This window comes from Helianthus annuus, chromosome 2, assembly GCF_002127325.2.
Source record: "Helianthus annuus cultivar XRQ/B chromosome 2, HanXRQr2.0-SUNRISE, whole genome shotgun sequence".
Taxonomy (NCBI): Eukaryota; Viridiplantae; Streptophyta; class Magnoliopsida; order Asterales; family Asteraceae; genus Helianthus; species Helianthus annuus.
Window position 1 is genome coordinate 36,566,490 of NC_035434.2, and position 15,127 is coordinate 36,581,616.

The 15,127-nt window shown below is 42.0% G+C and overlaps 1 protein-coding gene across 2 annotated transcripts; it reads left to right on the forward strand.

Moving 5' to 3' along the window:
• The first annotated feature begins 10,745 nt into the window (after window positions 1-10,745).
• On the forward strand, window positions 10,746-14,385 carry LOC110943931 (PXMP2/4 family protein 4). Of its 2 annotated transcripts, XR_002594954.2 has the most exons (5): window positions 10,748-11,055; window positions 12,462-12,690; window positions 13,558-13,682; window positions 13,775-13,966; window positions 14,046-14,385. XR_002594954.2 is itself a non-coding variant. In XM_022185664.2 (4 exons), exons 1-4 carry the CDS (start codon window positions 10,951-10,953, stop codon window positions 14,070-14,072), a joined length of 486 nt encoding a protein of 161 aa, XP_022041356.1. In that variant the 5' UTR covers window positions 10,746-10,950; the 3' UTR covers window positions 14,073-14,385. The 2 variants fall into 2 exon arrangements, 1 of the variants encoding a protein (XP_022041356.1); XM_022185664.2 differs by lacking the exon at window positions 13,775-13,966 and having other exon boundaries at window positions 10,746-11,055.
• Window positions 14,386-15,127: the final 742 nt, after the last annotated feature.

The window sequence follows — 15,127 nt, forward strand, 5'->3', positions numbered from 1 at the left end:
ATGTTTTGAAACACCAATCGGGATGGTTAAACTTTTATAATTACTTATATGCTTGTTCAGTATGATTGGTGGCTGGGTCCTGGTCAGTCACGCCTCCAAGCGGTGGTACTCCGCAGGTGGGATTTTGGGGGTGTGACAGATTGGTATCAGAGCCATTGGTTATAGTGAACTTGGTTTTAATAAAGGAGAAACGTTTTTGTTAAAACCAGACTATAACCGGTTTAGTGCTCAACGGTCCACAACGACACTTCGCTCCTCATGCAAGGCTCGACGTTCTAGGTAATATAATGTATGTATATGGCCTACTTGTTAGTTGCGTAGTACATTGCTCATGGTATGCTTGACTAGTATAACTACTGTTGTTTGAACACATGCGTACTTACTCTGTCCTACTATCGTGCTTTCGCGAACCTCTCTCACACGTATTGCTTTTATTATGAAGAACCATGTCTGGACGCGTTAACATGACACAAGCCCAGTTGACGGCTTTGATCAACGAGCGAATTGACGCAGCGCTCGCAGCTGCACGCGCAGGAGGTATATCCTGCAGTCCGAAATTGTTCTAGGATCGTTTGGATCCTACTCTCGTGAACCAACCTTTGTGTTAAACTCTGTCTTTTCTTTCACCTACCTTAGGTCAGTATGCTCAGGCACCGGTGTGCACTTTTAAGACCTTTATGGACTGTCGACCCACAACTTTTAGCGGCACTGAAGGAGCAGTAGGTCTCCTACACTGGTTTGAGAAACTGGAGTCTGTGTTCGAAATGTGCGAATGCCCTGAAGCGCGCAGGGTGAAGTATGCTACTGGTACTCTCGAGGGTTTGGCTCTCACGTGGTGGAATGCTCAAGTGCAGATGTTAGGGTTGGTTGCTGCCAACGCCACCCCATGGGAAAACTTCAAGGAAATGATCAGGGAGGAATACTGCAGTCGTGACGACATTCACAAACTGGAAGATGAGTTCTACAATCTTAAGATGTCGGGGTCGGAGATTGAGGCATACACTAAGAGATCGCATGAGCTTGCTTTGTTGTGTCCTACTATGGTGGACCCTCCATATAAGCGAATTGAACTCTATCTCAAGGGCTTGGTGCCGGAAATCCAAAGTCATGTGACTTCAGCGAGGCTGACTACTATCCAGCAGGTTGTACAGTTGGCTCACCGTCTCACCGACCAAGCGGTGGAGCAGAACAAGTTACCGAAGCGAATAGGTGCTGCAACTACTTCTGGTGCTTCTAGTGGGGATAAACGGAAATGGGATGGAACTTCAAGCAGGGGTTCAACTTCAGTGCAAACTCAGTCTCAGCAGAGAAAGACGGACGATCACAAGAGCCCCAGTCAGCAGTCGTCTGGTGGTCAAAGTCACGGTGGATACAAGGGGAATCACCCCAAGTGCAATCGTGGTAGCCTACACCACAGTGGGCCATGCACCAGGGGCAACTGTCATCGATGCAACAAGCCTGGTCATGTTGCAAAGGATTGCAGAAGCGCATACCCCGTCAACCAGAATCGTCAGCAACCTCAGCAGAATCAGCGACAGCAGCAGGGTAACAACAAAGGGTGCTTTCAGTGTGGAGCTGAAGGTCATTTCAAGAAAGATTGTCCCCAACTGAACCAGAACAACAACAACAACCAGGGGAATGGTAACAATGGAAACAACAACAATGGTGCTAGGGGGCGTGTGTTCGTGATTGGTCAAGGTGAAGCAAGGAATGATCCCAACGTGGTGACGGGTAAGTTCCTTCTCGACGACTTTTATGTTACAGTCTTATTTGATTCGGGTGCCGATACTAGTTATGTGTCACTAGAAGTTAGTAAGATGCTTAAGCGTATTCCTACACCCCTGAGCGACAAGCACACTGTAGAGCTAGCTAATGGTAAGAGTTTGGAAGCCTCTCACGTAGTCAAGGGTTGCCAGCTTATTCTCGCTAACCAGACCTTCTCTATCGATCTTATTCCTATTGTCTTGGGTAGTTTCGACGTTGTCATTGGGATGGATTGGTTATCCCAACACCGAGCAGAGATTCTTTGCAACGAAAAGATCGTTCGTGTTCCTGGTTTAGGTAGTGAACCTCTCATGATTCGTGGCGACAAGAGAAGTGCTGTTGAGAACATCATCTCTCTTCTTAAGGCCCAGAAATGCTTACGAAAGGGCCACACTGCGATTTTGGCTCTAGTTACTGATACCACAGAGAAGGAGAAGAAGTTAGAAGATTTTCCCGTTGTACGCGACTATCCTGAGGTATTCCCTGAGGAATTACCTGGTCTTCCGCCCCATCGCCAAGTCGAGTTTCAGATTGATCTAGCTCCTGGAGCCGCGCCTGTAGCCCGTGCACCTTATCGTTTAGCGCCATCAGAGTTGGAAGAACTCTCCACGCAACTACAAGAACTCTTGGATAAGGGTTTTATTCGTCCTAGCTCATCGCCTTGGGGAGCTCCAGTGTTATTTGTGAAGAAGAAGGACGGTACCTTCAGAATGTGTATCGACTATCGCGAACTCAACAAGGTGACTGTGAAGAATCGTTATCCTCTACCGCGCATTGACGACTTGTTCGACCAGTTGCAGGGGTCGAGCTACTATTCAAAGATCGATCTGAGATCGGGATATCACCAGCTGAGAGTTCGAGAAGAGGATGTTTCCAAGACGGCCTTTAGAACTCGATATGGGCACTATGAGTTTCTGGTCATGCCGTTTGGGCTGACGAACGCACCGGCAGTTTTTATGGATTTGATGAATCGAGTGTGCAAACCGTACCTGGATAAGTTTGTTATAGTCTTTATCGACGACATCCTGATCTATTCTAAGAGCAAAGAAGAGCACGAACAACATCTACGACTTATTTTGGAACTCCTTCGGAAGGAACAGCTTTACGCAAAATTCTCGAAATGCGACTTCTGGCTTCGTGAAGTCCATTTCCTAGGGCATGTGGTGAACAAGGATGGGATTCACGTTGATCCATCCAAAGTGGAATCTATTAAGAACTGGCCTGCGCCTCGTACACCAAAGGAGATTCGCCAATTCTTGGGATTGGCAGGTTACTACAGGAGATTCATTAAGGATTTTTCTAAGATCGCGCAGCCTCTCACCTTACCAACGCAGAAAGGCGTTGTTTATCATTGGGGAAATGCACAAGAGTTAGCTTTTCAACATCTAAAGGATAGACTTTGTAGTGCACCTATCCTTTCACTGCCAGAGGGCACAGATGATTTTGTGGTTTACTGTGATGCATCAATTCAAGGTCTTGGTTGTGTATTGATGCAACGAGATAAAGTCATAGCTTACGCCTCACGACAACTTAAAGTTCACGAGAAGAACTACACGACACATGATTTAGAGCTGGGAGCTGTTGTTTTCGCACTTAAACTATGGCGGCATTACCTGTACGGAACCAAGTGCGCCATCTACACCGACCACAGAAGTTTAGAACACATATTCAAGCAGAAGGAACTGAATATGCGGCAGCGACGATGGGTCGAGCTGCTGAATGACTACGAGTGCTCTATCAGGTATCACCCGGGCAAGGCCAATGTTGTGGCAGACGCCCTGAGTCGGAAGGACACTACGCCTAAGCGCGTAAGAGCTTTACAACTCACGATCCATTCTAGTCTACCTTCGCAGATACGAGCTGCTCAGATAGAAGCACTGAAACCAGAAAACATTAGAGCCGAAGCCCTACGCGGGTCAAGGCAACGCTTAGAACAGAAGGAAGACGGTGCTTATTATGTAACAGGACGCATTTGGGTCCCACTCTATGGCGATTTACGAGAACTTGTGATGGATGAAGCGCACAAATCTCGCTACTCGGTACACCCTGGTTCGGACAAGATGTACCACGATATTAAAACCACGTATTGGTGGCCTAGCATGAAGGCCCACATAGCAACGTATGTCAGCAAGTGTTTGACTTGTGCGCGAGTCAAGACGGAATATCAGAAACCCTCAGGCCTACTTCAGCAACCAGAGATACCACAATGGAAATGGGAGCAAATTTCCATGGATTTCGTTACTGGCCTACCTAGATCACAGCGCGGAAACGATACTATCTGGGTGATCGTGGATCGACTCACGAAATCCGCACACTTTTTGGCAATCAAGGAAACGGATAAGTTCTCCACTCTAGCGGAGATATACCTCAAGGAAGTTGTTTCGAGGCACGGGGTGCCCACTTCTATCATCTCTGATCGAGATGCACGTTTTACTTCGGAACTGTGGCAGGCAATGCACAAGTCTTTTGGCTCACGTTTAGATATGAGCACAGCATATCACCCACAGACGGACGGGCAGTCCGAGCGTACTATTCAAACCTTAGAAGACATGCTTCGCGCTTGTGTAATCGACTTTGGCAACAGCTGGGAAAGACATCTGCCACTCGTGGAATTCTCGTATAATAACAGCTACCACACCAGCATTAAAGCTGCTCCGTTTGAGGCATTGTACGGACGTAAATGCCGGTCACCCCTCTGTTGGGCAGAGGTGGGGGATAGTCAGATCACTGGTCCAGAACATGTAGTAGACACTACTGAGCGGATTGCTCAAATACGACAACGCATGGCGGCCGCTCGTGACCGTCAGAAGGCATACGCCGATAAGGGCAGGAAACCACTTGAGCTCCAGGTTGGGGAGCGGGTATTACTCAAAGTTTCACCCTGGAAGGGTGTGGTTCGTTTTGGTAAACGCAGCAAACTCAACCCACGATACGTTGGACCTTTCGAAATCCTTGAGAAAATAGGCAAGGTGGCTTACAGACTGAAATTACCAGCAGAACTCGGTGCAGTTCACAACGTTTTCCATGTGTCGAATCTGAAGAAGTGTCTGTCAGATGAGACGCACGTAGTTCCTCTGAAGGAACTCACGATCGACGAACAGTTGAAATTCGTCGAAGAACCTGTCGAGATCACGGACCGGGATGTTAAGGTCCTCAAGAGCACTAGAATACCTCTCGTTCGAGTTCGTTGGAACTCACGTCGCGGTCCAGAGTTCACCTGGGAGCGCGAAGATCGGATGAAACAAAAGTATCCCCAACTGTTTGAGAACAGTACAAACGCTACTGAGGCTGAAGCTACGGAATTTCGGGACGAAATTCCAGATCAACGGGGGGTGGATGTGACACCCCAGGAAAACCGGGAAAACCTTGCAACTTGACTAGCTTCCTCAGTGAGTGCCATCAAATTTCGGGACGAAATTTCTTTCAACTTGGGGATGATGTGACAACTCGAAATTTAGAACCTTTCGTTGTAACTTACTTGTACGTTATGTGACTAGTTAAAATGATAACGTGAATCTTTTTATGTGATAAGTGCTTTGTTACGCGTGTATTGTATATATATATATGTGTGTACGTGTTATATGTGAACCGAGAACCCGACACGAAACAACGGACCCGACTCGAGACCAAGAGGTCTCGAGTGAATAGTGACCGAATAGGCCTTTGGGCCGAGAACCTTGTGGCCGGTTGGGCCATTGGGCCGTGAACCCCCACTCGAAACCCACTAAGGGTGCACACTCTTGGAACTTGACTATATATACCATACCTTAGTTAGTTTTTACCATTTGTTGAACATTAGAACACACACACACCCTCCTACTTCTCTCTCTAAACCTAAGAACACAAACACTTCATCATTCTTGGATCTTTGGACTTGGATCGGCTCACACACACACACCCGGCTTGGAAGCTTTTCACACACCCTCGAAACCCATAACCGGTTAGTATTTTTATGGTTGATTTTTGTTGTATTTTGTGATGTATGATAAAATGCATGAGATGATGTTTATTGTTAGTATTTCTTGATGATTATTGTTAGTTTATGTTATGTTTGTGTTTAAATGGATGCATGAATGAGATGAAGTTTTATGTATGTTAACAAGTTATAGTGTTGGAATGTGTTGCTAAAGAACTCATGACATCTTGTGTTAAATAGAGTTAAACTACTAGATCTTGATGATACATGAAATCGGATTTGCATTTCTCATGAAATCGGACATATATAAAAACCGAGTTGTGTGTTATGTTTAGTGTTTTGATGCTTGTTCATAGTTTTGTTTGAATAAAGGTTGAATACTTGATGAATATGTGTTTGAACATAGGAAGAACACTTTGAATGAATGTTGAGGATTGAAAACCCTTGTGATTTTGATCCATCTTTGACTAATGGCCTGATTAGGAAAAATGTTAGTGGATTTCTATTGGTTGTTTCCTGATTTGGGCCTGATTATATTGTACCATTAATCTGACTATCTGCATCAGCACCTGAACGTGGAAAATGACAGCTTACCGACTCGCAATCACCTGGTTGCGACTCGCAACCACAGCGTGATGACTCGAGACCACGCGGTTGCGACTCGCAACCATAACAGGACAAGCCGAGACCGCAGGTTACGAGTCCGGTTGCGACTCGAGACCTTAGCATGATGAACCGAGACTACGGTTGCGACACCGGTTGCGACTCGCAACCATCCATGATCAACACACAGCATGACTCGAGACCATGCTTGCGAGTCCGGTTGCGACTCGAGACCACACTTTTTGGGCCTTAGTTAATGGGCCAGACTGATGGGCTTCTGTGTTAACTGCTTTTACGTGTTTGGGCCTAAGTAGTTGGGCTGAACTTGTGAACCGTATGTGCTACGGTTGACTGTTAACTGTTACTGCTAAACGTGCTTGCCAAACGTGTTGAACATTTGTGCACTACTTGGTTCGAATCTGATTATACGTGATATCCGTGTTAGGACGTTATTGACTACTTGCGACTTGATTGACTTTCTGTGTTTGACTGCCGAGCAAACCAAGGTGAGTTCACACCCTTTACAAAGCATGGGATTCCCTGGGTTGGGAATGGGATTCAGGAACATGGGTTCCTCGTCTACCATTGGGTAGGACGTCAGTGGTTCAGGAATGTGATTCCTCGTCCGGATGGACGGATAAACGTACTAGACTAAAACTCTATCACGAAGTCCCTCCTTTTTGTATCGACTAATCGCCGGGCCAATGGCGAGCGGGTCATTAGTTAGATAGCGCTATTTAGGTCTGACAAGCCTCACACCGTGCCGCAGAGGACGGGCGTGAACTAATGGATCTGGGGCACGTCAATGATGATAGACATTGATGTTTTCAGGGCACATAAACATGACTACAGTCAGCAATCGATACGGTAACGAGTCTAGTATACACATGGGGTAGCCCCCACGGCCGAAATGCCTGATAACTATATGGGGTAGCCCCCACGGCCGAAATGCCTGATAACTATATGGGGTAGCCCCCACGGCCGGAGTGCCGGAGTAACTGGGAACGAACTGGTCACGTTTTTAAAACTATGGGGTAACCCCCACGGCTGGATGCCAGATAAAGTAAACTGTTTTCGAAACAACTAAAACGAACGCCCACCCGTGAACTCACTCAACTAGTTGTTGACTCGTTACTACATGCTTTGCAGGACCATAGGTACTTAGCTGGAGCTTGCATGGAGGAGGATCGTTGTGGGACATGGATTGCTACAAGGCCATGATAAACTTGAAACTTTTGGAACTTATGTTATAACTTTAAACTTATGCTTCCGCTTGCAACTTAAACTTATATGTTTTGAAACACCAATCGGGATGGTTAAACTTTTATAATTACTTATATGCTTGTTCAGTATGATTGGTGGCTGGGTCCTGGTCAGTCACGCCTCCAAGCGGTGGTACTCCGCAGGTGGGATTTTGGGGGTGTGACAGCATCAACTACCATTTCTGGACCTGTGATTTGACTATCCCCCACCTCTGCCCAACAGAGAGGTGACCGGCATTTACGTTCGTACAATGCCTCGAATGGAGCGGCTTGGATGCTGGTATGGTAACTGTTATTGTATGAAAACTCCACTAAAGGGAGATGCTTTTCCCAGCTGTTGCCGAAATCAATAACACATGCCCGAAGCATGTCTTCTAGGGTTTGTCGTGCGCTCAGACTGCCAATCCGTCTGAGGGTGATATGCTGTGCTCATGTCTAATCGAGAGCCAAAAGATTTGTGCATCGCTTGCCACAGTTCTAAAGTAAATCGTGCATCACGATCAGAGATAATAGAAGTTGGCACTCCGTGCCTTGAAACAACTTCCTTAAGATATACGTCTGCTAGAGTGGAGAACTTATCTGTTTCCTTAATGGAAGTGTGCAGACTTTGTGAGTCGATCCACGATCACCCAAATTGTATCATTCCCACGCTGGGATCTAGGTAGGCTAGTAACAAAATCCATGGAAATTTCCTCCCATTTCCACTGTGGTATCTTGGGTTGCTGAAGTAGGCCTGATGGTTTCTGATACTCCGTTTTGACTCTCGCACAGGTCAAACACTTGCCAACGTAAGTTGCTATGTGGGACTTATATTTAAACGTTAAATGCGACGTATTCCCAAATCTCCCACTACGGAGAGGGATTTATATTTAAACGTCAACTGCGATGTATTCCCAAATCTCCCACTGCGGAGAGGGACTTATATTTAAACGTTAACTGCGATGTATTCCCAAATTTCCCACTGCGGAAAGGGACTTATATTCAAACGAGGAGAGGGACTTATATTTAAACGTCAACTGCGACGTATTCCCAAATCTCCCACTACGGAAAGGGACTTATATTCAAACGTCAACTGAGACGTATTCGCAAATCTCCCACTGAGGAGAGGGACTTATATTTAAATGTCAACTGCGACGTACTCCCAAATCTCCCACTGCTGAGAGGGACTTATATTCAAACGTCAACTGAGATATATTCCCAAATCTTCCACTGAGCAGAGGGACGCACACCGATCTCTATACGTTGCCAGAGACCGACACCCCCTCTACACTGAGGCCGTGCATGAGGTATCTCATTCAACGCTTGTCAGATTCTAGAGAGTGATCGGTCGAGGTCGCTTTGGCCGGTCGAAAGCCAGGGTGTCACATATTATAGACCCCCTATACTGTTACCTACACAGGCTTATCGCCACATCTATTGCACCATGCGAGTAGAGTCGCAATTGGTGCAACCAGGGGGATCTTTTTTACATGTACTGCTTGATTTGGGGGTAGTCGTGCGACCTCGCTTACTGCCTCGCCTAGTGGTTTGTGGTAACGTTCAACAGGCAGGAGCGGTCACTGTTATACGCGGGGCGTACATCACGCAGATTGCCGTCTCACTAGGCCACGTTCCAAGTGAGGACCCACAGGTCACGGCGGGGGACACGGTCGAGCCGACCAGCTTGACGCGATCGACGTTGATCGACATGCATATCACGCATGACTATGGGGTTGTTATCGGCCTGCGCTTTCGTAATCGCGAGGGCACTATTTTTGTCCCAGCCCCCCTGCCAGACGAGTTACCGAAGGAGGAGCCTCCCACGACAGCAGGAGATGGTGATGGTGATGGCGATGGCGATCACATCGAGGTAAACATTTATTTACTTATTTTATATTAGGATTTAAAATTTACCGTCATGCTTTAACCGTTGGTTTTTTTTCCAGGAGGGCGCTCAGCCCGACCAAGAGCTCAGTCTGCTGCCACAACATCAGCAGCCGCTTGGGGTGCCTCAGTACCCCAGCACGTCGTGCATGACAAGATGCCACCGGTTATGGCCTTTGCATTACAACAGATGGAGCAGCGGCTACAGGCGCAGATGGACGCCCACTACGCTTGTACTGAGCTTCTTTTGATGCGGGAGATCCAGGGCGATATACAAGCGGCTAGGGATCGTGGCCTGAGCCCCATACCGATGTCGGACTTGCTGCCACGCCCGGGATGAGATCCGCAACCGTCTGGCACCACTTAGGATCCGGGGCCGTCAGGCACCACTCAGGATCCTTAGGGTGCGGATCTAACGATTTAGGATATTTTGTTGTACTTTTTTTGTATTTTGGATTATGTCATGTATATATACAAACTTATTATATAGTTAAGTTTCAGTTTATTTATATATGTGCTTGTTTATTTCAAATGTTTAGATTGGTTGGTTGGTTATGTATAATGTATAATATGATATATGATATGACACGTTACGATAAAATATAATACCAAATATAAATACGATACGTCACGATAAAATATAATACAACTTATAAATGTGATACGATACGTCACGATACGCTATAATACAATACGTCACGATAAAAAAAATAATAAAATTATAAAACACATAAAAGCAACAAATAACCGACAATAAAGACACCAACAAACCACACCCAAAACACCAAAATTCCATCTAAAAAAATCAGTTCTTCAATATGGATTATATAAGCCTATACGATCCGTATAAGCCCAGCCACCAGACAATCGCTAACCCTGACATGTCTAAAACCTTAACCAATACAGATAGTATAAGCTAATACGATACGTATTAAATCAGTCAAATTGTGTAGATAGAATGAGCAGTTTCTCAATATAATCCCCTTGGAAAACTATATATTTCAACTTGAAACAAACCGTCAAGTCTCCCGTTTTCCTATCTTTACATTATTATGGAAGTTTTAACACAACAACTTTTCGATAACTTAGAATGGAAAAAATCCATTCCCTAAATTCAAGTATACATAAAGTGTAAAAACCAAAACCCCAAATTAAAAATAAAATTAAAAAAAAAAACAAACACAAATCTCCTGAATAAAATGAATCAATAGTGTCACGCGACTTGCCCTTCCAACGAACATACATCCAAAAAATTAAAATTAAAAAATAAATAATAATTAAAAACAAAAAACGAAAACAAGAATTCAATGAATGTGAAATTTCATTGTTTCAAAAAAAACATGATATTCAGAACTAGCATACCCAAAACCAAAAACACCATCTTTCCCACACACAAATCTCAAATTCATCACAATGCAGTGTCTAATCTTCCTAATTACACCGCAAGAATCTTGAGAATTACACAAATCACAAACCCTTTTAATCCTTAATTCTTAAAACTCAAATTCAACATCATCATCTTCCTCATTTCAAGATCAGAAAATGAGGTTTCTTTCGTGGTATTTAAGGATGCTTGATGTTCGTCCGGTAATCACAAAGAGTGTTTCTGCAGGGTTGATCTATGGAGCTGCTGATTTGACTGCACAGGTGTGTTGTTTCAAAACCCTTTTTGTAACAGTTTAATTTGGGTGTTTTGTGTCTGTTTTTGTAATGGATTGATACACCAATGTTGGTGTTTAATTAAGAACTTGATTTCTAGATTTATACATGATTGTTGCCAAATTCAGATTTGATCTAAATTCCTTAGGTTTTTGTCAATGAAAGTTCTGGTTTTTTTTTTTTTTTTTTGTTGTAAAATCTTCATGTAATTTAACATTCAGATTTGATCTAAATTCCTTAGGTTTTTATCAATAAAAGTTCTGTTTTTTTGGTTTTATTTATTTATTATTATTTTTTGTTGTTGTTGTGGTTGTAAAATCTTGGTGTAATTTAACATAGATATGAAGTTCTTACAAAAGAAAAATAATTTATGTTGATTTCTGAAATTGGAAGACCATTTTGACTCTTAAAAAGTCAAAGTTTGTTTTTTTACCTATTTGGCATTGATTCTGTTATTTTTATGTTGCATTTTAATTTTGGACTTTCTTTAAAGAACATGTTGAGGTTAGTCAATTAGCTATTATAAAAGGCAAACAAACAATATTTGACCTCAAATGCAATTTTCGACCCCTAGAGTTCAGCGTGTGGTCCACAACAACTTTTCGACCCCTCAGGGGCGAGGCTTTGTTTTTAGTAGATTAGGGTTCTCTATTTAGAAGGGGATGGCGGCGCAGTTTGTTGCTCGTCTACCTGCTATCCTTATATAATTTGCCGTGGTGATTGGAATGAAAAATATTGGATTTGAAATTTAAAAAAAAAGTTAGCTCGAAAAAAATGCAATTTTATGATTTACAAATCGCAACTTGTTGAACTATTAATGATTCTTGGGTAGTGCTTATCTAATGTTCTTCTTTGTTTTTTCGTTTTATTGTGGGCACGGTTTGATTTTGAGTCAAGATGGTTCATATACACTTTCTTGTTTGGATAATGATTTTTTGACAATGTTAAAATTACTTGTAGTCGTATAGCGCTTTATTAAATTTTCTATTAGCATAATAGTGGTCGTTCATTACAAAATCAATTTTTAAAGTAGAGAACCGCATAAACAACTATACCTAATGCGTTAACTGTGATACATAACCGCCTTTCTTTCTCTCTCCCACCATATTTTGCTAGCACTATGTATAACTGTTTATGCGATTCCCATCCTATCTTGAAAGCACTAGGCACTAGGTATACGTGTTTGTGCGAGTCTCCATTTAAAGAAAGGTTTTGTAACGAAAGCACACCTAGCAATTTGTTGAATTATACGCCCTTAATTTTTGTTGTTAATGTAGAACCCATATGTCATAAAAAACCATATGAAATGGGATTCTAGTACTTCTTAATTTGATATTAGTTACATTGATTTTTTACCTTTCTCCATACTTATTTTGACTTGAATGATGCATCAGTCTATGACCATCGGAGCTTTTAGTTCTTTAGACTTGATAAGAACACTACGAATGGCGATGTTTGGACTGTTTATTCTAGGGCCCGCACAACATTTGTGGTTTAATTTCTTGGGTAGAATCCTACCCAAACGAGACATGACTACCACCCTCAAGAAGCTAATTGTAGGACAGATCTTTTACGGGCCTTCATGTACCGCTGTTTTCTTCACTTATAACGCGTTTTTACAAGGTATTTCAAGATTTCCGCAGTTAAGTTTTCTTTCCATTTTTTACAAGATTAAGTTCTAGATTCTCTTATACCTTCTCCATCCCATGAAAAATTTAACACTTGAATATACATTTTAAAGTTGTTGTGATTACTACTTGCGATTTGCATTTTGAAAATGGGTATCTGATTACAGCAACTTATACTCGCAATAATAAGTTTTTTTTATATATATATATATATATATATATAACTTTTGAAGCATGTCCAAAAAAATTGATCTTTACAATATAAAAAACTTTGGAACTGCATTAATTGATGATTAAATTTAGAGTAATGTACACGGATGGTCCTTGTGGTTTACCAAAATTCTGGATTTGGTCCCTAGCTTTCCAAAAGTACACGGATGGTCCCTGTGGTTTGCACTTTGTAACGTATTTAGTCCTTAGCCAAAAAATCTAAAGGTTTTAGCATGTCCAAGTTAGGGACTAAATGTGTTACAAAGTACAAACCACAAGGATAATCCATATACTTTTGGAAAAAAAGCAGGGGGCTAAATGTTCTCCAAAGTGCAAACCACAGGGATAATCCATATACTTTTGGAAAAAAATCTAAAGGTTTTAGCATGTCCAAGTTAGGGACTAAATGTGTTACAAAGTACAAACCACAAGGATAATCCATATACTTTTGGAAAAAAAGCAGGGGGCTAAATGTTCTCCAAAGTGCAAACCACAGGGACCATTTGTGTACTTTTGGAAAGCTAGGGAATAAATCCAAAATTTTGGTAAATCATACAGGGACCATTCGTGTACTTTACACTTAAATTTATTAAAAATTTTAATTTGAATTTCCAAAATCATTATCGGGTTCTAACTATGGTCTAAAATTCAGGTGAAAGTGGTAGCGAGATCACTTTGAGATTACGTAGAGATCTTTTGCCAACTTTAACCGGTGGTCTTATGTACTGGCCGGTGTGTGATTTCTTCACTTACAAAATAATTCCGGTTCATTTGCAGGTATGCAAATTCACCATTTCGCTTTTTTTTTTTTAATTTTTTTGTATAAATGACACGCGACTAATGTAGATATGCTTTATATTAATTGGCAGCCATTAATGAATAGTTCATTTTCATTTCTGTGGACTATATACTTGACATACATGGCAAGTTTGGAAAAGGCAATAGGAGCTTGATTATTAGTGTTTTATTATCTTTTATCAACCATACATATTCATCCTTATATACGGAAGTTCACGTTGTTTGAAGGCACGATGGGTGGCACAAGACCGCCATAAGTTCAAGTATTTATTCAACTTAAGAGAGGTATTTTGCGTTCTTTCAGCTTCATTTTCTAAAACACGTATTTTTCTGTTAATGTAGGTGGATGGAAATTGGAGATCTATATGAGAATAAAAGCAGGGAAAAGTGGTTATTGTAGAATGGAAGAGTTCATGAACTTTGTTACCATACTAATAATATGTTTGTTCTACTTCTAGAAGATTCTTTAGTTCTTGTTGTCTTTTGGGCATTACAATATAGGTAGGTAGATCACACTTCTGAAGTGTCTACTTGTTTGGGGTGAGTTGACAAAAATACCCATGATGGTATTTGCTTAATAGATGAATGAGCTTGGTATGGGCTCGCCAAAAACTCTAATCGAGCCTGTTTAAACAAGCTCGAACTTATATTGAAGCTTATTATAACGAAATCTAGTTTCATACATTGAGTTTCACAAGGCTCGTGAGTATGTTATCTATATAAATAGAGATAAATGCCCAGATAGTCCTTGTGGTTTGCCAATATTGCACCTTTAGTACTAGACTTTCTAAAATTACAATGTTGTTCCACTCGAATACTCCTTGAAGTGGATGATTGTTAGATTTTAAAGTTAAAGTAGGTGTAAAATGATTTTTTCACCCTTAATATTAAAATACATTATATTTGAAAAAGAAAAAGAAAAGTTATAATAGTGGAACCCACCATTAAATAATTAATTAAATCTGGACCAGTGTTAAATAAATAAAAAAAAAACCCACCATTAAATCATTGAGTCGAGTGGTATCGATTGGTAAAGGAAAAACCTTTAAGCATTTGGGTTTGGCAGGAGAGGTCTTGGGTTCAAGTCCCACATAGAGGGATTAAAAGAAATTCTCCGTTAAATCATCAATTCATCGTTTTCAAATTAGATGACAAAAGAACCAACCATCATCCCCATATATCCGATGAGCTAAACAATAAACACTGCACACAACCACACATGAGGTATGCTCTTATACGCACAAAGTTAATAGCGATAATTGTAACTCCCAACTAGAATGAATCCGACATGCTACATTCTACTCAGAGTGGAATACTCACCAGAATTTCCACCACCGTTGTTGTTGACGGAGTGGAATACTCACCGGAATTTTCACCGACGAACAATGTCGTTGTTGTTGACATATTGGCACACTGTTCTTTCT

What these genes read in the sequence shown, in the direction of transcription:
- LOC110943931 (XM_022185664.2), top strand. Translation starts at nt 10,951, where the DNA reads ATGAGGTTTCTTTCGTGGTATTTAAGGATGCTTGATGTTCGTCCGGTA. An exon ending in CTGCTGATTTGACTGCACAG is followed by an intron (nt 11,056 to 12,461) that starts GTGTGTTGTTTC and finishes ATGATGCATCAG; the next exon opens with TCTATGACCATCGGAGCTTT. An exon ending in TTATAACGCGTTTTTACAAG is followed by an intron (nt 12,691 to 13,557) that starts GTATTTCAAGAT and finishes TCTAAAATTCAG; the next exon opens with GTGAAAGTGGTAGCGAGATC.